Here is a 27,510-nt window from a genome sequence, read left to right as displayed (position 1 = left end):
CAAAATAGTAATTTCTGGGAATGTTTGGATTAGTCACTTTGCTTATGTGCCACATTGAGAGTCAACACCCTTAATTATAAAAAGAACTCATAAATGAGGAAAATGTTAATATATGCAGAGAAAAATGGACAAAGGGCATGAATGTATAATGAACTGAAAATATAAATGATCACTAAAAATAGGAGTATGAATAAGTATGGATACATAAGTTAGACTGAAAAATCCTTTTTTTGGCCTATGCACTTGGCCTATGCACTTCTTCAATTACATCTCACAGCATGGGTGAGGGTGACGTGAAATGGTTGCTGCTGTTACTGTGGTGGAAGTTGAAATTGGTACATATCCATGATCACTTCTATCTATTTGCATTTGGAATCTAAAAATGTTCAGACCCTATAACATTTGACCCAGGGAGCCTACTCAGTGACTATCCTGAAAAAAAAATTTTGGTGAAATACATACATACATTAAGTAGTTTTATTTAATAACAGCCCTAATATAAATGATGTTTATAAGACAACATCGGTTACATGAATTATGACCTGCTGGCATCATAAAATAAAAATGTTAAGGAATGTTTACTAATGGAGAAACCATCACAACATAATACTGTGTGACACAGGCAAGCTACAGGATGGATGTGTCCGGTCAGGATAGACTCCCAGACTGTGCACACACACACCCAGAGAGAAGATGGGAGTGCAGGCCATTTTTACTTTCTCTTCATTCTTTTCCTTCTTTCACAGATTTAAAAATTATGTAATTTTTATCATCAGAAATGTTATTTTAAAGGAATATTAAAAATAGAAAAGTATTTCCAGGGTCATTCGTGTTTATTATCTGCCATTTTCTATGAATTGGAGCCTAGGACTTTATATCTAACTTAAGCTTGTTTGCCACCAGACACATCAGACTGGTCTCCACTGAACAGTTAGGGGCATAAGTGACACGGTGGACTCCAGCTTTGAGGTATGAACCCAGAAGACACCTACCTGCAGGGAGGTGTGGATTTACTGGACAGGTCCCTGAAATTGGGTCCAGGCAGCAGGTACTCGGAAGTACTTCTAAGAAATACACTAGAAGGCCTGGACTGCATGACAGCAGTGCTGGGAGGAGCGCTGAGAGTGGGTAGCTCACATCACCCACCGTGACCCCCTCTGCCCATGGGCCATGCCTCTGGCAGCTAAGGGCAGCACAAGATTTTCCTGGAATGTAGTGCAGAGGACTTGGCGAATATTTATGAATTGAACTATGTCATTTGAGGAAAATAAATGTTCTTTTCCTGGCCTTATTAAAAGGAAGGGGGGGGGATGTTGGCAGGTTAATACTGTCCAGCAGAGGTCAGTCTGAGCATGTAAAGGCCAGATTAGTCCAGGAGCACTTTGATAAAACTGTCCTTAGATAGTAAAAGTGGTCTTGATATTAGTCTCCTAGTAGAAATTTTTCTTTGGAAAGATCAGCTTTGGAATAAGCTTCTAAAATGAAGCTGCTGGATGCTGGTCAAAACTTACTTTGACATTTTGTTCATTAAACCTAGTTGAGTAGCAAACACTTAGGTGATCCTGTATGTTGCATACTCAAGTGCCAAGATAGAATTAAACGGGAGATTTTACAAGGAAGACACCTGTGACATACCCCAAAGGAACTGGAAAAGGCCAGGAGATCCACCAGCCCCCAAGGGCTGCAGACCTGAACCCAGGGAGGAGGAAGATGGGGTGGGAGCACCTTGGTTGCTAAGAACTATAGGCTAGAATGGCAAGGCTTCTCTCCCAGGTCTCTCTGGGGTGGACCCACCGTTGACCCTAGTGGACGCAGACTCAGAAGAGGAGTGGTGCAAAGCCTGGGAGACCTGGGCTCTGCCCAAAGGCCAGCGACAGCATAAATTAATGTCGCCTTTAGAGTGCTAGAGCTGAAAAATAGGGACTTAAAAGTCCAGGGATCTGACCCATCCATCTATTGATGGTTTTCAGCGGCAGGCCAGATGCTCTCTCTTGGACAGGGTATGAGAGGCCCGAGTTTCTCTCCTGGCTCTGCTTTGGTGGTTATCCCAATCTCTGAACCTCAGTTCTCTCATCTCTACCATGGGGTTAATGGAAGGCCTAGCTCAGAGCCGTCTGGTACGTGTGCTGTTCATAGCAACACTTAGCACGCAGCCTAGTGCCAAAGAGCTCTCAGATAGCCCTTAGCCCCTCTCCCCTCCTCCTTTACACCTCTGAACCCCAACCTCCACTGAGTCAAGGGTCAAGAAAAGTCAAGCTGCGTCCATTTGTGGAATCTTCTGGTGAGAGAAGTCTCCAGGTCCACAGAGTCAGTGTGCCTTTCTCAGCCTGCCTGCGGCCCACTGCGGCAGGACGCCCTCCAATATTTCATTTGGCCTCCTTCCTTCCACACCTCAGCACAGGTCTGGGCTATCAGTGTATACCCAGGAAAAGGCACAGAGATTTGAGCCAAACTGAATTAGCCAGGCCAGTCGGCAGCCGGGAAGTCACGTGCTGCCTTCCCAAACCAAATTGAAATTATTTTTAGATTATTCACTGTTTGGCATTATCCACGGCACAGCTCCGGGCCATTAGCATCAGAGAAAATTGGCTGCAACCAATGAAAGGATATTTCAGAAGCCATTTGCCACTATTGAGCCCCTGCATTCTCCTTTGTGAAAAGAGTGATAGAAACAGGCCAGTGGTTCTCAACCTCGGTCACTTGTTAGACCAAATGGGAATCTTCTAAGAACACTGATTCCCAGGCCATGGCCCAACCCGACTGCCTTAACCTCTCTTTGGTGGGATTCAGACATAAGTCTTTTCAAAGCTCCCAAGTGGCCCCTGTGAAGCTCATTTGAGAACCAGTGAAAGACAATTTCAAAACCTCCTTCAGCTCTAATTCCAGGGACAGTGACCTTGAGCAGGCCACCATATAGGTGTAATTTAATTCATCGAGCAGGAATTGTGAGGCGAGTATTCCAGCAGTTTTGTAATTTATATTCTTAAATTCTCCACACTCGGTCATGTTCCTCTTTGGCACCTTGGTCACTCAGTATTTACACACGTAATTAATCCTTTTTTCTTACATAGTTATATATATTCATGCATTGGTCATAATTCCTTGTTTCCATTTATATAGTAGGTTTGGAGCAGGTATAATTAATTGGTTAATTTTTGTATTCTCTATAATAGAAATTATCTTTGCTCCTGAGCTCCAGTTTCCATTTGTTATTTTAGGTAGGCAACCCAAAAAACTTTTCTCTAAGTATGTGTCCAGCATAACCACTGCCAAGAGCGAAATATAAAACAGTTCCAGCAATCCAGAAGACTCTTTTGTGCTTTCTAGCAGCCTCCACCCCCCAGAGGTAGCCACATTTTGAGTTCTATCACCAGAGGTTAACATTCCATCTCTTTTGACTAAGTGGTACGACTACTTTGGAGACCTTCCTCTCTCCTGCCTCCTGCTTCCCTAACTAAGGATGATCTAATTTGGGGGGAATCTCATCATCCTGCCATTAGGTCAGCTTCAGGCATGGCTAGTTCAATATTCTCTATTTGCAACAAGGCATCCTAAAACTTAGTGACATGCACCATCATCTCTCATCTCGTGTGTGTGTTGAGAGGACTCAACTGATTCTCCTTACCTCACTTGAGGTCTCTCATGCAGCTGTAGTCAGTTGGCAGCTGGAGATGGGTCCTCTAGAGGTTCCAGGGGACTGGCAGGTCTGAGTTGCTTCTTTACTCTGAGAAAGTAAAAATGAACTCAGGCTAAGAATGTAAACATCTGCCTGGGCATTCTTCAGGCTGGAATAAGAGACACAGAAAAAGCCAGTTGCAAGGTTAACAGAAGGAAATCTTTCCTGCAGGGAAGTATAGGTAATGTCTAGCCACCATCTTATTTATGAGAAACTGTGTTTTCTAAAACCATAGATGGTCAGACACTTTAATAATGAGAAAATTTCATCCTGATTTTGCCTGGAGGAGCTCAGTCACTTGGACACAGAGAAACGGCCTTGATTTGCTGCAGTTTCTGGACCCAACATTCTCCCTCTGTCATAGATTTATAGTACCCAAGGAAACAGGACCTTGGGGGTCCACTTTGTGGTTCATACCTGACATTGAAATCTTTGCACCCAGCTGTTTTGCCTTGAGCCACTCTGAACTTTGATTCAATACAAAAATTCCCTGAGTTGTATACTTGAAAATGGCAAACTTTATGATCTGAATTTATGGCCTGTGAAATATGGCATCTCAATTTGAGAAAATGATAGGCAGTGAAAGAATTGGAATGTTCTATATGACCTTGAATCTGTTGGCACTTTCCAGGCCAGATGGATTATCTGATTGCCTGGCTCCTAGAGAATCTCCATTGCTCCAATTTGTAATTGAGCTAGCACATTGAGACCCAATTGTCCCTCACCTCCCATCTTCTGCCTGCACCCCTCTCATCCTCCTTGACCCCCTCCCCCAGTCTTCCTCATCCTTCTTGTATATCTGCCGGATTTCTCCCTCAGGCATTGGAATGACCCCATCACATGCCATGTTGAATGTGGCTTCTAATTGAGGTTCACACTCTGGAGAGCCAGGTCTCTCCTCCTAGGGATACCCCTTGCTGGATTCATCTGCCCCTCCTAATGCTGACTGAAGAAATGGAGGGCTCTAGGAAAACAAGGAAGACTCATGGAAGAGAAAATGACATTATAGTGTAACCCTTCAGGAAAGTTCCAATGGCAAGGGCTGTTCTGTTTAAGGTAGCTGTTAACACTAATTATGGGTATTGTTTTGATGTGAATTTGAGGTAATGGTAATGATAATCAAGTTTGCCTAGCCCTTTAGGGCTTTCATACACATAATTTTATTTCATCTTTGCAGCAACCTTTTGAAAGGAGTGATTATTATTATCCCCATGTTACAGATAAGGAAGCTGGCTCTGGGAAATTAAGTGACTTTCTGAGGTCACATATTATTATGTGGTTTTAGTTTAATGGGACAATTTCCAAAGAGAAATTTTTTTTTCAATTTTTATTTTTTATATATATATATATTTTATTTTTTACATCACTGTTCATTTTTTTTTTTTTTTTTTTATTTTATTTTTTTAGAATTTTTTTTTTTTTATTTATTTATTTATTTTTTTATAGAGGCATGTTTTATTTTTATTTGTTTGTTTGTTTTTGTTTTTGTTTATACATGCACTGGGTACAGTCAGAAGCGCAGGAGGGTGAGAGAATTCACCAGAGCCAGAGCAGGGAGCAGAGCAGGCAGAAGGACCGAAGTACACTGCTGAGGGGAGCAGCGGGCGGCAGGAGAGGTCTGCGCGCCATGTGGGACCCTCCTCCGGTGGCTAGGGAGCAGCCGGGGATCGAACCGGCGCCGCAGAGGCCGCGGGCAGCTTCGCAACCCAGCGCTCAACCGCTGCGCCACTGGGGAGGCCCCATCACTGTTCATTTTTAAACAATATTTGCTCCCCCCCACCCCCTCAGGTGTAGTCCCCATAGTTTCCTTCCCCAGGGCACCCGTGTACCATCACCTCAGTCCCCTGTGCTCCTCCCTCCCTCCCTCTGATCCCTCTCCCTCCGCCTCCCCTGCAGGTTGTCTCTGATTTATAATTGTCTGTTTTTGCTCTGTTGTGTTTTGTATTGTTATTATTTTTTTACATTGATGTCATATTTGGTTCCCCTCTATTCCTGCTATAAGTGAAACCATCTGATATTTTTCCAGAGCCCGACAAAACAGGAGATAGCTTCCATGAACTCCGGGGGATTGGGAGGGTGAGGGCTCACCAAAGACTTTGACTTTGGGGTCCTTGCCTTTGGGGTCTTAACTTTGAAAATTGCTTTCCTGTAGATCTTTTGATACACCTTGATCTTGCCTTTACGTCTTATGTAGTAAACGCTTTACTTTTGGAAGCCAATTCCATTTTACATAAAAATAGACCACTAGCTGGCTGGAGAGAGAGAGGTCACCAACCAAAACAGTGGTCTATTTCAGTGTTTTCTTTTACCTTTTTCTCTACATGTGTCTATAATTGTACACCAGGAGTAGCAAGTTGTAGCTATTGGAACATGAACCATTTCAGCTTTCTTTGACAGTGTGACTCAACTAAGGCAAATGGGGTTGAAAATGATCCAGAGAAAAGTAGAACAAATTGGCTATTTATGGAGCCAATTATGAATATAAATGGAAATACTTTTAACAAATGCTCTTTCCAGGAACTTTCCAGACTGACTGAAATAGGGTAGGGACAAAATGGAAAATTACTTCAGAAAGTCATTTGCATATTGGAAACTACTGGCCTTGAGTTTGTAAAGTTTCTGGAATAAGAAAATGGGATTCAAAATGATATATAAGGAGAGAATTGTAAGAGAAATTTGGGATATAAAAGAGACAAAAAGAGAAGTTATATTTTTATTTATTTTCCCCACCATCATCCCTAATCTAAGGTCACTAAGACGTTCTCTTATTTTGTTGTAAAGGTTGAATAGTTTTAGTTCTACTGTGAGCTAAATTTTGTACATAGGTAAGGCTTAAGATGCATTTTTGTTTGTTTTGCATATGGAAAACCAATTTCCCCAGCATCATTTATTGCAAAGATTTTATTTTGTTATTCAATGGACAATGGTCCATTGAATGACCATCCCATGATTTATTTGACCATCTCATAAGCTTGTAGCGTTAGGTTGTTTCAAATCTGAGACCACATCATGAGCATCCTTCCACCTCAACCGTGGGAGCAAACCAGTTCAACCTAAATCAGGTTTCCATGAGCTTCAATGGAATTGCTAGGTCAAAGGGCATGCACACATAAGTGTTCCCGGCTCCCACCTGCAAGGTCTGAGAGGGGAGGCTTTGATTGGCTTTATTGGTGCAAGCCTTTCACAAATCTCATATAATTTCCTCTGGCTAAATCTAATAACCTGCACTATTAGATTATGAAAGATTCAGAGTCCTTCCAGGAGAGGCTGAAGAAAGATAATAATTTCTGCCTCGGCCAGCTAGGGTAACCTCATAAGAAGAGACTCAAAATACCTGGGGCATGGAAAATGGAAATTTACAAAAACTGTCTAGTAAGTCTTGGGGGCTTATAAATGCCTGTGCTGGGGCCTCCCCGAAGGTAGAGGTTTCTGGAATAACTTGACACCAGCCATGGCTCACACTTCTCCCCCTGGTGGCCTGAAACATACATTCAGCCTCTCAGATGCAGACCCTAACTCAGGACAGCGTCTGTTTACATTTCCACTGGCTCCCAGTACTCACCAATCAATCCATCCCCTCTGCCAGGCCAGTGCCAGCTGTCTGTGCAAAGGCACGAAGGGCAGCTGGGAAGTGCCTGTTGCTCAGTGTGGTTGGAGCACAGAATCAGGCCACTGCTCCAGCTCTCTTGTCACCCTTAAACAGTGTGATTTGATCAAATTAGCTGACATTGTTGTAGAGGATCTGCTAGGTGACAAGGATTGTCCTCAGGGCTGTGGGGGTACACAGGGCTATGAGATAGCACCCCATTTTCAAGGATGCTAGCACATGTTAGATAGCAAGCCGAGGTGGTTTAGCAGCAGTTCAAAGACTACACCAGCAGGTGTCACAGGCAGGACATAATTGATGCCAACAGCACGGTCACTGGTGAAATTTGTGAGCTGAGAGAAGGAAGAAAGCACTGGCTTTGTAGAGAAGTAATCAGAACTGGATGGGGAAAGTTTGGATTCTGGCTCTGAGTTACTCAAATGTTACCTTCCTCCCAGGTAGACTGCACTTTTTCCAAGCTACCAACCCCGTATTGGGTTTAGCCAATAGTTTCAGATCCTTTCTTAAACTATCTTGGGAAAAGCTAAACAGGGGTACCCCCTCAGTAAACGGTCTTATTTTTTTTTAAAGATTGATTGATTGATTGATTTATACAAGCACTGGGTACAGTCAGAAGCGCAGGAGGGTAAGAGAATTCACCAGAGCCAGAGCAGGGAACAGAGCAGGCAAACTGACAAAATACACTGCTGAGGGGAGCAGCGGGCGGCAGGAGAGGTCTGTGCGCCATGTGGGACCCTTGCTGGTGGCCGGGGATGGAACCAGTGCTACAGAGGCTGCAGGCAGCTTCACAGCCCAGTGCTTAACCGCTGCGCCACCAGGGGAGGCCCATCCTATTAATTTTGAATGTCACCCAAGTATATTCTTTTTCAACAGCTTTTCTAACACACCCTGGGTCAGTTAGCTATTGCTTCATGGCAAATCATTCTAAAGCCCAGTGACTTAACACCATTTTATCTGCTCATGAATCCACAATCTGGGTGGGGTCCATCTGAGCAGTTCGCCTGTTCTCACCCGGGGCCATTTATGTGACCACCATCGTCTGTCTGGAGTCCTGAAAGAGGTTAAGTCACCTCAGCTGGCCTCCCACTCATGTCTACTAACTGATCCAAGAGGCCCAGACAACTGGGGGCTGGCTGTTTCTCTGTGGCTTATTTAATAGTCCAGACATTTTTATGTGACTGTTGATTTCTAAGAAAAGGCAAATGTAGACGCTGCCAGGCCTGGTAAGGTGTGCCTAGCAAGGCACAGTGTCACTGTGACCACAATCTCTGGCCAAAGCCAGCCAGGGGCCAGCCTAGAGTTCATGAGAGGGAAACTAGAACAGCCCTTGCTGGGAAGTGGCATGAGCATATGAGGATGGGAGGGATTTGGGGAGCCGTCTCTGCACCCAACCTATCACAGCCCCCTGGCTTTCATCTTTCTCTATACACAAATTTTAACTCATGTATGATTCACCCTGTGTTACCTCGTTTAACCTTTTCCAACAAATCTTTACAGGAAACATCATTGCCATGTTATTGAAGGAGGAAGTCAGGAAAGGGTATAGGCAGTCAGTTAGGGACAGGGTGCCCCAAGCCCCAAGTCCATTTATCAACCTGACTAACAATCTCAGACCAGCAGGATACCCCCACCAACTCCCATTCACTTAAAAATGGGATGTTTTTTCCATTCCAACATTATAGCACAATAGCACTGGACCAAAGCTGGTTTGGGAAAGGTAGGCTGGACAATGTGGGAACCCTCAGAGGGCCTCAGTATCCTAGGAGACCCCTGTGGGCCCAGCCAATCAGCAAGAGACACAACATAGAGACCCCCCAACAGCCAAGCCCCTACTCCTTGCCCACTGTACCCATATAGGCACTACTTCTTGTGACCTCAGTGGCTACCCATTCAGGCCCCAATCTGCTTAAAGAGCTTTCCTGTCCTTCCTCTTATCTATCAATACATCTCTTGCTTTTCTGTAACTTTTGTCTCAACGTCGAATTCTTTTTTCATCGAAGAACCAAGAAAGAGCCCTCCTGGGGTCCTCAGACTCTGGGCCTGCTCCCCCAAGCTCTGAAACTTATGATGAGAAAACTGAGGCTTAGTGAAGTCAAACAATTTGTCACCATCACCACAGAGCTGAGGTCAAGCCCAATGGTGCTGGGGTCATGAGTGGTCACCTCTTGCCATGCCGCCCCCCAGCTGCACACCCCCAGCAGGAGGATGTGTGCCCCTCCTCAGAGGCCACTGCAGAATCCAGTGATGGCCCAGCCCCTTCACAGTTAACTTCCATGGGAGGACGTTATATAAATTCTGACAAGTCTGTGGATTTTACTTTTAATTATTTTGGTGATTTAAAGATCTCTATAACAGGATTTATAAACTAATTTAGGGATGCAATGCTTTTGGGTTTGTGGAATTTTGCTTGCTCACAATCAAGTCAAGGGACTCCCCAGTGGCACAGTGGGTTGAGCGCCGTGCTGTGAGGCTGTCCGCAGCCTCTGTAGCTCAGGTTCGATTCCTGGCCGGCCAGGGAGAAACCCACATGGCACGGCAGACCTCTCCTGTCTCTCCCACTGCTCCTCTCAGCAATGTCTTCGGTCTGTCTGCCTGTTCTGCTCCCTGCTCTGTCTCTGGTGAATTCTCTCACCCTTCTGCGACTCTGATTGTACCTCAGTTCTTGTATAAATAAATAAATCTTTTTTAAAAAAATCAAGTAAATGACACCATTTCTCCAGAATTATCTAATAAATAATCATTCACTTTCTATCTAGTCACACTTTTCATTTATCTTGCTTTACATGACCCAAAAGGCCATGGCTTCCGGACAGAGAATAAACACTTTGTCATGGAGAAGGCAATTTTGGAAAAATAAATTCATCTCTCCCCTTTTTAGTGATTGATTAAAGAAACAAATGCAGATCAGTTTTACATTTGTCCCCTAGTGGGTAAAATGCCCTAAGCAGACAGCAGAGGGGTCTGTCTCCAAGGGAAGGTCAGTGTGTCTCGGGAGAGTTGGTTTTGCGATGCCACAGCACACCTCGGTTCTGAGCAGGGAGATGCAGGGGGGTGACCAGTGGGACTCTGACCCTGTCCTGGAGGACTGCTTCTAGCCAACATTTGAGACTCGGCTGTCTTTTCATCACCTCTTCAGTAGCCACTTACCTCAGTGTGCAAAAGAGAAAAATCTGACATCTTAATTTGAATGTGGGCATTTGATCCAGTGCTTGAGATAAATATAACCCTGTGTAGCAGGGAGAAGGTTTAATGGGAAATGGTTGGCATTCTTTCTTGGTAAAGGCCTGGGGAAAGGAGGGAGGGAGAGAGGGAGACAGAGAGAGAGAGAGAGAGAGAGAGAGAGAGAGAGAGAGAGAGAGAGAGACAGAGAGAGGAAGACAAAAACAGAGATGAGCAGCCAGCTTCCAGGCAGCCTTGCCTCGAGAACTTGACACTCACCAGACCCCAGCCAGCATGGTTGTCCTGAATCCGATGACTCTGGGAATTTACCTTCAGCTTTTCTTCCGCTTTATCATGTCTCAGCCCACTTTCATCAACAGCGTCCTCCCAATCTCCGCAGGTAAATGATGACCACAACTTTCCTCTCTTCATCTGTCGGGGGTAGGGGGAAAGGAAGATTAGTTTGCAACCAGTGCTAGTAATTTTCCCGTTCTTCACTCCCTGATGGGAAGCTGGAAGGGAGCCGCCACCCCAGGAGCTTCCTGTCACCGGAGCTCAGCTCGGAGCCCCTTCTGTTCTTGTTCCAAATGGCCCCCACCCTGCAGCTCAAAGCTGATCCCTTTAAAAATGATTTCTTCCTTCCCCATATCTTCTCCCCCTTTGCTGCATGATTTAGTTTTGGTGGGGAATCTGTGGCGGGGGGCGGGGTGAGTATAAGAGAGTTTGAAGTGCAAGTGAGGGAGAGGTGAACCCCAGATGTTTCTATAAATATATCCTGGCCTCAGTCACGGGCATGACTCTGGGGGGGATGTTGTGGGGTGAACTCCCCTCTGCCCAAGCTTGGACAATACCAAGACCTTCCCATTGAAGGGAAAGGAGTCCCCTCAATAGGGTGCATGGTCCTGGGGCCAGGGACCCCCAAGCAGCCTGAGCACTAGGTCTTCAGTTTCTGCAGCCTTGCCTGTTCCCCTTTGTGCTTCCTCCCTTGGATGGAACTTCAGCCTCAGATAAGGCAGCTGGAGGTGCTTTGTGTGGAGAGGCGGAGGGGTTCCCTGGCGGCAGCAAGGCCTGGAGCTGGGTGTGTCTGGGGGGGCGGGGGGTGTATGCTGGAAGAATGGGGAAGAGGCTTGTTCTGCCAGCCTGGCGACCTTTTCTGAGGGCACCAGGCATTGCCCTTGCCCTGTCTGACCCAGAGCAGGGGAAGTATTGGGTTACTGCCGTGGCCTAGTTAAACGTTTCTGAGGAAACTCAGATATTTCCGGAGGGCTTGAGGAAGGCAGACCAACCCCAGGCTTTGCTGCCTGATGCCACACAGCTCTCCTCAGTTTACCTCAGTCACCCCTGATTTTGCCCAGAAAAGGCAATTTTCGTCATGTTCTCCAGCACGCATCTCATAAATACTTTAATGGTGGCAGAAATTTCACTCTCCTGCCTTTTCTAGAAGCTCAGGGAAGGCCAGAAATGCCAGGCTCTTGGAGAGGCAGTCTCCGAATGCGGCATCACCCCCCTGCTCCATTCATAAAAACAGCTCAGCCACAAGTTGGGCTGTGGACACTTGTGGGCCCTGAGGGAAGGAACCAGAAAAGGGTGGGGGCTCTTCATAAAACTGTGAGGAATGGAAGTGGGGGAGAGAGGAGAGGGTGGGAAACATTGGGGGGCGGGCAGCAAAATCGAGCAGTTGTGTTTCATGGGGTGTGCAAAGATGCCCCCCACATACTCAATTTGGAAGCTTCTGAGAGTAAGAGGGTCATTATTTCCCGACTCAAGGGTAAACTTGGGGTTAATATGGTCTAATTCAGTAGCTCTTAACCTTGTCTGGGCCATATTTCTTTGAGAATCTGCAGAAGGCTCAGGACTTAAGAAAAGAGTCCTCCGGTTCTAGCCCTGCCTAGTGGGCCCCCTGGCGTCTGGGAGAGAAGCGGGCTTTGGGTCTGTCTTATGCATAACCAGGGCCAGCTATGTACCTTGAACGTTTCCTCAGGGAAAGAACAGGGCCTGGCACATAGTACGTGCTCAGTAAGTATGTGGTGAATGAAGGAGTGAAGGCAGGCAGGAACAGAAATGTTTTCCATCTGCAGATTGGGGGTTGCCCTCATTTTTGGTATCACTTAATTTAGAGAGAGCCAATATGGCGTACGCATGCTGAAGGCGAGGGCGACAGGCCCTTTGCCTTCCTCTGAACACCCTGCTCTAGACAGCGCCCAGGCACAGCCCAGGCACCCTGGGCGGTAAGGCTTCCTCCCAATTGTGCCAACCAGGATGACAGCAGGAAAAAGCAGCGACTAGATGAAAGAACTTGCATGAAGACTTTCAGAGCTGTGGGTGGGCTGACAGGACCCAATAAGGAATGTGGAGAAATCAGCAACCCTGGGCTTTCTTTACCACCCCAGTGTTGGAAAAGGCCAGAGGGGGAAGTGGGGAAACAGATCTTGGAAAGATTGGGGACCATGGAGGAGGGTGGCCGAGCAGGAACTTTGGTCTGAAGGATCCCAATCAGGGAGACAGCGGAGGAGAAATACACCAAACTCTCCTCCAGTCCATGGGAGTCAGCCTCTGGGGCACAGAGTGAAGGGGGCATGCGGGACACAGCACAGCTAGTCCACGGGTATTTTCTGGTGAACTGCTACATCCAGCTTTTCTGGTTGGGGATGTGTTCCTTAGACATTAGGTGAAACAGGGTTGACCTAGAGGGATTACTAAGGCAGAGATTTTTATCTGCTTTCTCCTGTAGAGTCACTTAGCTCCCCTCCCACCCCCATTTAGATGCCATGGCCTCCTGATTGCACAGTTCAGAAATAAACATATATCCTGAGGTGGGAACTGCTCCTTAACACAAGACCAATTCAATCCTTTGAAAATATTTTCCAATAACTTGCTGCAAAGTATTCTATATTCAGAACCCAGTTGGTTTTTACGCTCTGGAGAAGACAAGCCCTATGTATATAGACAAGCCCTAGGCATATAGCGAGGGCCACCAGGAAGATCATTTCATTCCACTCACCACACCTTAGCATGGGTCTACTATGTGCTAGGTGCTGTGGTGAACACAGACAAGCTCTGGGCAATCCCACGACCACCCCCTGTTGAAACACAGGCAGCTTGTGCTCAGTACCCCAGGGTGATAGGGAGGGGAAGGGCTCTTCCAGGCCTCCACAGGAGGCCATCCCTTCACTCTCCACAGAAAGACTATATTTCAAGAACACCAGACACACGCGAGCTATCTGCAGCAGATGCTTATTACTTGGCTAGCCCGATTGCTGGTCCCAGAGGAGAAGCAGGAAGGAGCAAAAAGCCTCCAAGAGGCCAACACAGATGATAGAAATCCCAGCACTAAAATGCATAAATTTGAAACACAGAAACCAGCTCAGGCCCCGACTCCAAGCCTATAAACTCTTACTTTGGGGACCATTCTAACAGGCTTAGGAAGCAGGTTCTTGAAGAGGGGTGGTTTAAGTGTAGCACATTAGAATGGGGGGGCACTGGGTCTGCTGCTTTAGACAAAATAATAACAAAAAGAGAGCTGACAAATTGATTCCAAGGAAAAGGTAAAGAACTAGGGAACTATTTCTAGATCAAAAGGAATGGTACGTCGGAATTATTTCTAGAGCCTCCATTGTGTGTGTTACCCCTGAGGGTATCATTGACTCTAGCACAGAAATTGGTTTTCACTGTGGTGAACCTGAATGACCCAGTGAAGACAGAAATGTGTTCACTTCATTTTACTGAAGAAGGCAGGTAAGTAGAATGGTTTCTACTGAATGTTTGAAATGTCAGGAGCCTTAACTTTGGTGCCTTGCTTTAATCATTAGTGGGTATGGTGGCTTCAACAACAATCATTTATTATTGAAGTTCATGTGTTTGTGGGTCAACAAAGGGTCAGCTGTCCTAGCCTGTGTTTGGTTGGCCCTGGCTCTCTGATGGCTCTGTAGATTGACTCAGCTCCAATCTCCATGCACAGGCGGAGCTCAGTCGTACAATATCTAGAATGTGGTGGCAGAGACCCAAGGACAATAATATTTATAGACAGCAGAACTTTCAAACTTTATGTCACTCACAGCACCCCTGGAATGGGTGTGGCATCACTACCACTTTTCACATGAGGGAATGAAGGCTCAGAGATGTTAAGTGACTTGCCCAGGATAACACAGCTGCTATGTGGAAGAACTGAGCTGGAATTCTGCCCTTTAAGTCCAGGACTTTTACCCAGTGTAGGCCAAATGTGCTTATGGGTACGGATAAATATACCCCCTCCCACTACCACCAAAAGCTATGGGGATTACACTTCTATCCTCTGGAAACCTTCCCCTGGATTCTTTATTCTCCATTCCCTCTGACTCTCTCTTTGGGATATCAACGACCTCTTCTTAAGAAGAGGCTGAAGATTACTTTACACTAAAGTGTGCGTGACTTCTCAGGTAGTGGTTTATCTCTCTTTGAAACTATTTGCATTTTAACACAGGTTAAAGATTTTAGGATGTGCTAGTAAGATGAGCTTCAACCAGGGTATTTGGGGGGAGGGGGCAGAAGAGGCCTGGAGCCTGAGGAACCACTTCACAGATATTTTCAGGCCTTGTGAAGCAACCTATCTTATGTCCACACAGATGCTTGTGACTTCCCTCTTCCAACAAAGGACTCCCCAGGCAGGCAAGAACTCCCCAAATAATGTTTGGGTACAGGTCTCAAGGACAAGTGGGTGAGAAGGCCCAAATCTTGTCCTGTGGAGTAAGATCATGTGGAAGAATGTGATGCTGTCTGGGCACTGGAATCTTCTACTCACTGCTGGAATATGACCTAGAGCAGTTTTGTGACTTTTGAGGACCTGGTGCACAGGCCCACACTCCCTGCCTGGAAGCCCGCCAGGCCACCGCTTGGGAACCATTCCTGTTCTTGGCAGTAGATCCTGGGCCATTTATCTGTGTCTGATGCTGATCAGCTCTTGTTAATGTTCCATAATGCACTTCCCAGCCATCTCCTCCCATTTAGCTCCCCATATTTCTCTGGATTATACAATCAGAGAGGGTTCTTAAATTAGAAGGGTTTTCAGGGGCCCCAGGCCTCTCACTTCACCCCATCCCAGTGCTCTGAATAAAGGAATGGGTCCAGCTCCAGCTCAGAGCAGGAGGTGGGTGTGAGAGCAGGAGCTCTCCCTGCAGATACCTGCAGGGCAATGCCTCATGTTGCCATTTGCCACACTCAAGTCCTCTTTCCTCAGTCCACAACCACCACTGCCACAACCCCCCCCACACACATACATACACACGCCCCACAACACAGACCTGAGCAGACAGAATGAGCAGACAGCCCCGTGGCCTCAGTGAGTCACCAACGAACTGGCGTCCCGACCCCCTGAAAGCAGCTCCCCCAAGTTCCCCCTGCATCACGCTCCTGACACCCACAGCCCCCGAACCCCTCACGTTGCAAAGCACTGCCGCAGCCACATAGCAGACCTTGTGGGGAGGGGTCCCGGGTGTGAACCCCGACTCTGTTGATGAAGCTGTGACTCTGGGACGGTCCCTTCCCGGGGTCGCGAGCCTAAAGCTCCTCATCCGCACACCTGGGGGGATAGTCTTCGCCTCACAGGCTCTAGGAGGATTGATTCTTCCAGTAAACATTTACCAAGCGTCGACGCGCCAGGAGCTGGGAGGGAGCGGCGAGCAGGCAGGTGGACACCCCCTCCACACGCGGGTCCTACCTCACCCCGACAACACCTGGTCCAGGCTGGTCCCCGGGGCCCAGGAGGCGAGGCGGGGCGGGGCGCGCACCGCAGCTGCCCGAGGACCGACCCCAAAGATGAAATTTTTTTGGTCTTTTGAAGAGGGAAGAAACTGAAAAGGAAACACTGTACGGCACAGGGGTCCTCAGGCGTCTCCGGCCCCTGCCGCCAGCCGCCTCAGGGGGATTTGCTTCCTCCCAGGGTTCATTGCGCGCAGGTGATAACGAGCACTGCGCATGCGCGCCTGTGATTGCGCACACCTGGGCGGAGACGCCCGCGCGCGAGGGGCGTGTGCGTGTGTGAATGTGGACACCGGGGCGAGGTGATGAAAGGGGAGAGTCACGGGGGCTAAGGGGGTTCCGTGGTTGCCTCCCTGCCTGCTGGTCTGCCGGGGAGTCTGGTCCCCTGATTCAGCATCAAAGGACTCTCAGATATACCGAGGCTCCAAAATTCTCTTTTCATCTGCCCCAGTCAGCAGTGATCCTGCCTGGCTTGGGATGGTGGCACACCACACACTCTTGAAAACCAGACAACCAGTGGTATGGCAATGACGATTTGGAGTGGAGCCTGTTGATAATCACTCAGTTCCAGGTCTCAAGGCCCGGGCAATGCCCTCTTGTCTTACACTTGGGCTACCCTCACGGTTATATCTACCTGTCCATTCCCAGCTGTGCTCATGAGTTTTTGGTCTATGAGGCCAGAAGTTCTGTTGGCCTGGATTCTGGGCAGTCTCAGGGCATTTTTCCCAGAATTCCCGAGATCTAAAGAGTCCAGTTTAGAGTCAATGTTCTAGATCAGTGGTTCTCAAACTACAGCCCCAGTGCTCAGCCCTGCTGAGACATCAGAATCATCTGGGGTGCTTCCCAGACACCCGGTGTTGAGGCTGAACAGACCAACTAAACCACCACTCCCTGGTAGGATTAGGCACTGTTTAACACTACCCGGGTGTTTCCAATGTTTAACCGTTGCACTAGAAGCAGCAACAGAATCACCTGGAAGCTTTGTGAAATCTCCCCTACCACTCCTGGATACGCCCAGATCTAGGGCAGGTGCCCAAGGGTTTGCATTTCTAATAAAATCACAAGCGCTGCTGCTGCTGCTGCTGCTGCTCCTTGTCCAAGGATCACACTTTGAGAACCGGTGCTTAATTTTGCCTCTGAGAGACGATTAGTGGCCACCTTGCCTTCTATGTCAAGTCTTTCTGTCTCTCTCTTATAAAGACGCCTGTGATTATATTTTGGGAGCTTCACAGATCTTTCTGCACCCCAAACTTCTTAATTTAATCACACTTGCAGGGTGCCTTTGTCACATGAGTCATATTTGCAGGTTCTGAGGATTAGGATTTAAATCTCTCTGGAGGTCATTATTCTGCCAACCAGCAGTTACCTTTTCCACTTGGTGAATTGTCCCATGAGAGCTTGGGGGGAACCTCAGAATCCAAGGCACAGGCGTATGTATCCTGTCTTCATTTGTGTTCCTCCCCAGAGCAGAACACAAAGCAAGGATTTGGGTGAAAGTCATTTGGGAGGTGGTCCAGGGAATGTAGTAGGGGACTTCCCCGCAGCTGGGGCTCAGTTCTACTGGGAGTTCAGGAGGCAGGGACTGGGATATTTACCCACCAGCTCCTGGGGGCATGCTTGCTCTCAGCAATGCCAATGGCTAGAGGAACCCCCTGGCACAGTCGCAGGTACTCGTGGCAGAAGCTGGAGGCCTGGTGATTGCTGAGGTCCAAGACAAGGATGTGACAGTCTCTACTACAAAGACCTTAAGTTGTCTTACTGGCTCAATTACCTGCCCCACAGCCTCTGTTGGGGCAGTTACAACTTAGCTTCCTCCTTCTGGGACGCAGGAGCTGGGATCCACTTGCAGGGAAACCCCACTAACATTTAATAAAGATATCTTGCATTCAGCACTTTCTGTTGCCAGATGCACATAGTTCCCTTCTAATGTCCACACCAGTTTCACAAGGTAACCATTTGTACCCTGGTTACCTGCAGACTAACTAGTCTGCAGAGCAGACTAACATTCACAGTGGTGCAGTCACTTGCCTGTGGTCACACAGTGCCAGGGCCAATGGGGCCATCTGCTGGGGTTCAAATCTTTCCCTTAGCTTGGGATGTTGGGCAAAGCAAAGTGCTCTCTGTGCTTTGTTTCCACACCTATAAAATGAGGCCTAAAAGTGGGATTTGTTCAGAAACCAGTGGTTAAAATTAAGTAGGTTAATTATAAACATAAAGTACTTCAAATAATGTGGTGTGTCATTTCCAGAACCTCACAGTGTCTCTCCATGTCAGGAGGCCATGATTTCTCCTCATACTCATTTGCCAAAGGGCAAAAGTCACCAAAGCAACCCAAGCAATAATTTTTTTTTGCTTATTCTATACAGCGAGTCAAGGCAAGAAGAGGAGCTCAACTTTTTTCCATTTTGCATTTGTGAATCAGTCCCTAGAGCAGGGACACGTTGCCTTTGCGTGGTGACTGCTTTTCCCAGTTGACTTTTAAAAATACACCTGGCCCGAGTCCATCTTCCAGCCCTGGAGCACTTAGCTCCATTCAAGCCTGCACGTAGGTCTCCACGGCAACAACATAAGCACAAGCATGAAGTGGCCGCTGGGGAGCTGGCGACAGCTGAGGGAGAGGCCTCCTGGCTGCTGAGGCTTTGCAGTGTCGACCAGCTGGGGTCTGAAAAAAGACAAGGGAACATGAACACAAGTGTCCTCACCTCTCATCCCTCCCCACTCCTCCCCCCATTGGGCCAGCAGTCGCTCACCTGGCCTTCTTGGTGTCTTTCTGAGAAGTCTGGAGAAACCTGGGAGCTTTCCTGCTGCAGCTGGCAGTTCTTTCTCGGGACACAGGTTCCAGAAGGGGCCGTCCTACCTATAGAGACCTATGTGTCTGACTGGGACTTTCTTGCTTTGCTGTTTTACTGGGTGTTCAAGTGCTTGGACTTGTCCCCTATAGGAGGGTCATTATTGCTGAGGCTTGAACTGGGTTGTCCCTTTGTGCCCAAACAGAACTGGCTTTGCTTCTGACATCATTCATGCTAGTGTGGACCTGGCCCCCCAAAGGTTTCCACATTTTCTGTGGTCATCCAGAAACTACATTCATGAAGCATTGCATTGGTGTTCAGGATTAAGGGGGGATGCCAAGCAAAGACAACTACTCTTTTCCCTTCTTTCCCTCTTTCTGTGGACTGCATTGGGCAAGGTAAGGAAAGTTAATGGTGGACAAAATGAATGTTCTGGTCCAGGGAGTAGCATGACCCTGAGGGAGCTGTGGGGCAATGGTGGCACGCTCCTTGTCTGCCCGCAGAAAGAGAGGCAAGGCAGGCCTTGGTGGCCGCCTGCAGTTCAGGCCCTGGAAGTGTTTTCCCCAGAGTATCTGAGGTAAATGGGTTTTTCCTTTTCTTTTTTTCCTTTTGTTCCTTCAATTGTCCAAGTCAACTGCCCAGCCCACACTTCCTCTGCTATGCACCCTGGAAATAAGTGCAGCTGAGTGACTGTGTAGAGCTGGTTGCCGTGGTGACTGCCGCTGGGGTGGTCTTGCACAGGCCCAGCTGGAAGGTGGCGTGGGGACAGTTTAGTCAGAGGGTTTGGCCATTTGCCTCTTTACTTGTGTTCTTAGTGAGGCATCATGGTGCATGCTAAGGCACTGAGGTAAAATTTGGAAAACTTGAGTTATTTCTCTGGACCTGCCTCCTGGCACACATATGCAGTGTTGGACAAGCCGTTTACTTTCTCTGAGTCTCATTCCCCCAACTGTAAAAGGAAGTGATGTAGCTGCTTTCAAATATCCTTTTAGCCATAGGCTTTCTCTGACTTTTTAGCTAATAAGTTGCTCGCTAATTTGCAGAATGAGCACCTATACAAAGAAGAATCTCAGCACCTGAGAATCTGGGGCACAAGGAGGGGACATGGGACAGCTCTGGATTGGAGTGACATCTTTGTGACCCACTAGCTGAGTGATCTTGACCAAATGGTCTTAACACCTCAGTTTCCACATCTGTGAAATGGGATGATTAGAATACCTGCCTGGGTAGTGAGGACTAAATGAGCTGATAGGTACAGAACTGTGTATTGCACCTGGAACACAGCTAAGCTCTCAGGTACTGGTTACAACAGTTATTTCATATGCTGGTGAGAGGACTGGAATCCAGGCCACTTGTCCCCTCCTGGGATGTTACATTTCTGTTATCAGCCCATCTGTTTATAAAAGCTATAGGCTCCTTGAGTTAGTTTGTCTTATGGGTTGCCTTGGTGAATAGAGTAATCAAGTATATGGTAGGAAGAGCAATGAATATTGGTCATTTGACTGATGGGAAGTAGATCAGTGGCTGGAGAGATTTGCTCATGGTGCCGAAAGAGTCCAGTTTCAGGATGCAGAGTCTGTATTTAAAGGCCCAGACTGAGCAGGGACAGGAATAAGGGTCTGGACTCAGAAGCCCAGCTCCATAGCACCTTGAATGTCAGAGCCTTGATTTCCTTACCTGGAAAAGTGGGTGCAATCAAAGGTAATTTGAGGGCTGTGGGATCATCTAGCTCTGCGTAGGAGTGTGTACTCAGGAGTTACGCCTTCAGGGCCAGCACTGAGCTCTCAAGACCTTGGAAGCACAGTCTCACACCTGAGGACAGACCTTAGCGCCCTGACAGACCTTAGCAGCAAAAAGGCTGCAGATGGACAAAGTTCACTCGCTGGAGACCCAGTGAGTGTCTTCTCACCTCTCAGACAGGGTGAGCTTATAGGGCCCCCCAAGAGCACTGCAATCCAGAGGGCCCACCCTCTGGAAATTGTGCAACCCTGTGCGGAACCCAGCTGGTATGCAACTCCTTCCTGTATGCATCAGCCATGGCTGGAGCCTGGGGCCTCTATCCACATGTACCTACCTTGGAGGGAACGACCATTGCTCCCCCCTCCCCATACACTGGACACTGGGCCTACCAGTGTGCTTCTTCCTTGGAAATTAGAAGCTGATCCAGTATGAGAACTTCAAATGGAATGCCAGCAAGTGATGGCTGACTTGATAAAAACTTCTCTGGCCATATGTATCAGCAGCCACTTAGCATTTTGCTCTTTTTTTTTTTTTCCCAATTCGGGGCAATAAATATATTTGAATTGACTCAAATCCTTTTTATTATTATTGCTATTACTATTGTTATTATCATCAGTAAGAAGCTGAAATCTCTAATTATGAGTTACCTGAGATACATAGATTTCCATAAACTTCCCATCAGTCACATGACCAACATTTATTGTACCTCCTTCCACATACCTGACTATTCTACTCATCAAGAAGATCATTAAGACAAACTAACTCAAGGAGCCCAGTTTATCTGTGATATTAAAGTAACACAAATGAGGTGAGCAGTGGATCATGCTGGGGGTTCTTGGGCACACGAGTAGTCGGAGTTAATATGAGAACAGAGCAATCACGACAAGGGCGTGAGAGGTCTGAATTTAAGTCATGACATGACCACTTACCTGCATGCTTACCTGAGCCTCAGTTTCCCTATTTGTCAGATGCAGAAAATACTAACAACTTTTAAGGCTGTTGTCGGCTGGTGCACAGCACATAGTAGATACTCAGGCATGTTGTCGAGCATTGTGATGGTTGATGTTTGCAAGCTCCAGCAAGGCAGATTAAAGAATGTTTTTGCTTTCTGCTTTAGACGGTGGGGGAAATGTCTTCTGGCAAACAAGCGAGCAAGCAAGCAAGCTTACATCTTATACCAGAATAAATCACAAATGAATTAAGATTTAAATATAAAATATGAAGTGATAAAACTATTAGAAGGAAACCTTAGGAGATTTTTTTTCCTTTTGGTAAGTTTAGAGTGAGGGAAAAACCCAGAACCTTAAAAAGAAAAATTCTCTCCAGCACCTTCTGCTACATAGAAAGAAAAAAATTTTGGAAGACAAAATAATCAAAAACAATGTCCAAGGGCCAAAACAAATTGGAGAAAATTTGCAAGTCATATAGTCATATAAAAAAGTTCTACTTTCCTTAGATGTACCCAGAATTTATAAGAGAAGACCAGCAACCCAGTGGGAAAAGTATGAATGGCTCTGAAACATAGGACAGGCACCTCCCTCTGCTCTGAAAGGGAATGTGAACTGGTGGAGATTTTGTGGAGATGAATTAGGCAACATGTGTACAAATTACAAACACATACTGGGACCCAGCAGTTCTGTAGGGATCCATCCAATGGACACAAATCACTGAAATGCGCGCTGCTAGGAAGCAAGGAGAACAACCTAGGGTTCTTCCACATGAAGAATGTTTTCTCCTATGTAGTTACACAGAATAATCTCTTAGAAATACTGTGAAGAAATCAAGAAGCAGCCCCTTAAATAGTTACATATTCAAGTAAGGCTTCGAGAAAGAGGGGAAAATGTCACACCTACCTGCTTGCTTGTAGATGCAAAAAAATATTCCTGGAAGTGTAGCTAGAAACTGAAATAACTGATGAAGAATAAGAACTTGCAGCTGGCAGAGGGATGAGGAGTTTTCATGTACACTCATTTGTAATTTTAGAATCTTGAATCACATGAATGTGTCAGCTATTCTAAACAACAAAAACAAAATACCACAGATGCATATAAAACAGAGCCTCTCATCTGGAGCTCCAGATGGGATTTTCCTGTCTTGAAAAGTCTGTTAGCCCCAAAGCAGCAACGGGAATTGAGATGGCAGAATTGCCAGGATGGTAGAGTGTCACAATCATAGTGTTTCAAAAAAAGCCTAGCGTTTACCTTGCCAATGTGTTCAACTGACAAGATCTATTGCTCAATTGAGTTCAAAGGGGTCAGCCCAAGGTCCCCCACTACTTTCTGGAATCCAGGCATTTGAGTGATTCATTGGAACCAATGAGTAGAAATGTCCACCTGTGCCTGGGGGCTCCCAGGGACCCCACTTTTCTTGTCCCACCTGCCACGAGCCCTCAGACAGCAAATACTGGAGACAGTGGGGGGAGGGGCCTTTAGGAAAAGGGTTATGTGAGCCGTGTGGATTTGAACCACAAGTGTCTGGAAGCTAAAATGTCACCATGGAAAAATGAAGGCGTGGAAACAGCGGCTGGAAACACAGGGTCTTTCCACTCAGCCCTCGTCAGCAGGTGTGAGGAATGCCCCAATGCTCAGCCGATGCAGCTGGAGGGTTTGTCTCTGACCTAGGGCCAGATCTCCCAAGTAACTTGACCAACTTGGCCGCCCCTGTCGGGCCGTAGCTGAAGATCTCAGGGCCCTGGCTGATTGATGCTGGCCGTGTAATCGAATTCAGAGCCAAGGCACAGCCAGCTTTGAGGCTTCTCGACGCCTAATGACATTGTCTCCTTCTTCCTCTCTATTCACCACATGCCATTTGGTCAAATTAGAACTTGAACTCCAAAAAGCAGATGCCTTCCTTTAGATAAGGTCCAAAAATATGCCCTTGGGGGAAGAAAGAGGGTTGCGATTGTCATCTTGAATCTATGCATGAAGGAGCCACTTTTGATAGATGACTTATTATAAAATAATGACAATATGAGATGATTTTCTCTCATCCTTATAGCTAGGGTGTCCTACCCCAAATCCTAATCCTGGGAGAGGTATCTTCTGGGTCTCTGTGGCCTAGTTTAAATTTTTTAATTTCATTTTTTTAATTATAAAAAATCTCAAATATTCAAAAAGAGAGGAAAGAATTCTGGGAACAACAATATGTGCAATTATGGGCTGCATGGTGCCCCCCTAAAATTCATGTGTTGAAGTCCTTACTCCTCATATGTCAGAATGTGACTGTATTTGGAGATGTCTTTAAAGAAGTGATTAAGTTAAAGTAAGGCAGCTGGAGGGTGGGCCCTCATGCAATCTGATGGGTGCCCTTATAAGAGGAGACTGGGACACAGAGAGACACGGGGATGTGTTTGCAAGCCTACGTGAGACCTCAGAGCAAAACAGCTGTACTGACACCTGAACCTTGCACGTTCCAGAACTGTGAACAGTAAATGCCTGTTGTGAAAGGTCTCCAGCCTGGGCTCCCTGTAATAGCAGCCCCAGCCCACTAAGACACCCATCCCATAGATTCTGCAGTCATTTCTGTTTTGCTGTGTTCTCTCTATGTATCCATCCTTATTCTTTGATGGATTTCAAAGTGAGTTTCAGATTTGCTGCCCACTTGGAGAAAAAGTATGTAACATAAGAGATACATGCACTTGTTATTGCAAGATGCTCCAATGCATGATTAAACCCTTTCTCTGTGGCCAGGGTGGTCAGGGAGGCAGCTAGGATTGTCTACTCATGTAAATTTACAAACCAGAAAACCAGACCCCAGTAATGAGTAATAGTGAGGTTTGATTAGAATGACATGGAATGGGGTGTTGGTACATTCCCAACCCTCCCATGCGCTGGCTGAGCCGACACCCACCATGTTTTTTGAGAGTCCCTGCTCATTCTCTTTGGCTGGTGGCAGGGGAGAGAGGTACCTCATTGTCCTGGTAGCCAAATCTTCATGAGTCTCCAGGGTCAGACAGTTGGATTCAATCCTGGGCTGTACCTTCAGCTATCGGTGACCTCAGGCGTATCCCTAAATCTTTAAGTCTTGTCTGAAGATGAGGATGGTCATGCTAACATATTCCTTGCAGGTTTGTTTTAGATCAAAGGAGGATATGGGACACATACTGCTTCCTAGGGGAGCAACCTCTCTCCCAGTGGGGTGACACTGTCTGCTGTAATGTCACCAATAGCTTAGTGACTTAACCTAATCAAGGTTAGCTTTTGCTCACCTAACAGCCCAATGTCCCTGCTTGGGGGTATTCGCCTCCTCTACGCTGACACTCAGGGATCCAGGCTCTTTCCTTCTGTGGCTCCCCCATGCCCTAGGCAGAACCATTGCCCCAGGTACCCCCACTGTAGGGCCTGCAGCCCTACAGTGTAGCAGCTTTTCAGGAACAGCTGACTGGTAGCAGGGGGAGCACATTTTGGGGGAGTACTACTAGCCTTCTCTGCCCCCCTCTGAGGCAGTCTTGTGATGTGACATCAGTGGCTGGGAGTTAGGAGTGGAGAGAGTCAGCCAGCCAGGAAGGGCCAGGTCAGAGGGAAACCTCCCTGCTCCCCACACCCCCCACCCCAGAACAGTGAGTATAGCAGGGGTCCTGAGCTGGTCAGATCAGGGCTCACAGGGCTGTGTGTAAGTCTGGACCCAGTTCCCGAGGGTCCGGACCAAGTGCTGACTTCCCAAGAGTCTGGTTCCCCTCCCTTAAGCCAGAGATGTCCCGTGAGGGTCGAATGAGATGAAGTGTGGAAGCCGAGCCCAGTGTCATCCCTGCTCTACGATGAGGATTTTTTTTCAAAAGGGACAGCAAGTGAGGATGTCAACTGCACTGTTCATTCCCCTCATCTCTGGGGGACAGTGGTAATGGCACACCCCCATTTCTGAGTCCTTCTTATTCATGTGTTCCGGGGAATCGATACTGATCAGTTCAAATTAGTAGATGAGAGGAAGCCTCTTTGCCTCCAGAGTCTAGATCACAGATTGGTTCACATCTAGACTCTGATGGCAGAGAGAGGGCTTGGCGCCTTGTGAGTGTTCAATAAATGTCTGTGGGCTGAAGTGGAAGCTGTTACGGCCTCCCCTGATTAAGCAAAATTGGATGGAGAGGCAGAATTAAAGGAAACACTATTCTCACACGTGTGGAATAGTAAGAAAGACTGCTCAAGACTCTTGCAGTGGGTAGCAAGACTGCCTCACTAGCAGAGAGAGAGAGATCGCGATGGCTTGATTCTGGATGCAACAGGGACAGTGGGGATTTATAGCCCAGGAGCAGATGGGGAGGCTGTGGGTAGAGCATCACTAAGAGGACAGGTGGAAGGGGAGGGGGATTCTTGCCAAATTCATTCCACAGCATTAGTATTGAAAGTAGGCCAGGCTAATGAGATATTGTGGGGAGAGGTCCCCGGGGAGGGGGTGAAGCATTTGATCAGATACTGAGAGTGATCCCACAGGGTGGGATTTTAAACTGACTTGCCTGATTCTTGCTAAAGCTGGACTTTGCACAGATGGACATGGAAGACCAAATGCAGTCAGGGAGCGAGTCTTTGTCAGTGGGAAGACAGAACCTGCATCTCCAGCCTCTTCACCCTGCCCAGGTTTTGGGAATATGACAACAGACTCAAGGTGCCCTGGGGCAGATGGTACCAATGACTCTGCCCTTGAACCTGAAGGTGTCTTTGCCTCACTCTGGGAACTCTGGCTCCTCAGGGTGTCCTCACCCTCTCTCTGTGCAGAGGGGTGGGGGACACAAAAGGGGGAGATACAAAGCAGATGCCACTTAGGCCAGCACTGCAGGGAGCAGGTCTGTGTATGGCAGCAGTGGGGACAGGAGCTTCTGGAACAGTGCCCGGGCAAGCGGTATTCCAGAAGTGGTCTTCTGGCCTGGTTGATACATCCCAGAGCTTCAATTAAGACATAATACTGTGAATATGACACCTTTTGACAGCTGCAGGAAGGCTCTGGAAACTTTAATTCTGAATTAGATTTTGTGGGCAGCTCTGCTGGGAGCTGGTGCCTGGGTCATGGAACCTGAGGGTACTCGGCAGGCCGGCCACTTTGAGAGCAAGGATTCCTGCCATGGCACGGCAGGAGACAGATCCTCCATCCCTGTCCAGGACCATATGAGGACAATTTGTGTCTCAGGAGTCATAGGACTGGTAGGAGCCAGAGCTGAAAAGGGCTTCAAGCTCCATCTGGTCCAATGCTCCCATTTTACATTTGGGAAAACCAAGGGCCAGAGGGTTAGTGACTTGTCCAGGGTCTCACAGCAAGTTACTACCCAGGCCAGGACTGGAGACCAGGCTAGCTGGCTTGACTGAAGGGTAGTTAAAAGTAGTTGAGCCTTCATCCAGCTATTTAACTTAAGGAAATTGAACTATTAGTGCTTAGAGTGTGAGACATTTGAGATAATGAGACAAAGATACAGAGATAATGAGAACGAGACAGAAAAGAGAATAACAGAAGGAGAGAAGCATAGGAAAGAAACAGACACACTCGTGAACTCAAATCATCAGGTTCTAAACAGAGATTCAAACACTTGCAGAGACAGAAAGAACAACAATTTGAAAGGAAACCTGCACACCTATGTTTATTGCAGCACTATTTACAAAAGCTAAGATATGGAAGCAAACCAAATGCCCTAAAACAGATGAATGCATCAAGACGATGTGGTATATATACACAATGGAATACTATTCAGCAATCAAAAAGACAAATGTATGTCATTTGCAGCAACATGGATGGAACTGGAAGGGATTATGCTGAGCAAAATAAGTCAGCAGGAAAAAAGGAACGATCAGGTGGTATCACATATAGGTGGAACATAGAGAAAT

General features: G+C 47.1%; 2 protein-coding genes across 2 annotated transcripts in view; one reads left to right on the top strand and one right to left on the bottom strand.

Moving 5' to 3' along the window:
* Positions 1-16,047, bottom strand: part of BTD (biotinidase) — a 65,750-nt gene extending 49,703 nt beyond the window's left edge. Inside the window, exons 1-3 of the mRNA XM_037524618.2 lie at positions 15,890-16,047; positions 10,722-10,874; positions 3,626-3,724 (exon numbers count right to left, since the gene is read on the bottom strand). The gene's annotated coding sequence lies outside the window, so the exon portion shown is untranslated. The remainder of the gene's footprint in view (positions 1-3,625; positions 3,725-10,721; positions 10,875-15,889) is intronic.
* Positions 10,710-27,510, top strand: part of COLQ (collagen like tail subunit of asymmetric acetylcholinesterase) — a 52,236-nt gene continuing 35,435 nt past the window's right edge. Inside the window, exon 1 of the mRNA XM_054690547.1 lies at positions 10,710-10,842. Coding sequence (XP_054546522.1) covers positions 10,737-10,842 — 106 coding nt within the window. The 5' untranslated portion in view covers positions 10,710-10,736. The remainder of the gene's footprint in view (positions 10,843-27,510) is intronic.

Source organism: Talpa occidentalis, unplaced genomic scaffold, assembly GCF_014898055.3.
Source record: "Talpa occidentalis isolate TD23 unplaced genomic scaffold, MPIMG_talOcc4v2.1 talOcc4.10, whole genome shotgun sequence".
NCBI lineage: Eukaryota > Metazoa > Chordata > Mammalia > Eulipotyphla > Talpidae > Talpa > Talpa occidentalis.
Note: the sequence above shows the minus strand (reverse complement) of the source record. Positions and strands in the feature narration are given on the sequence as shown.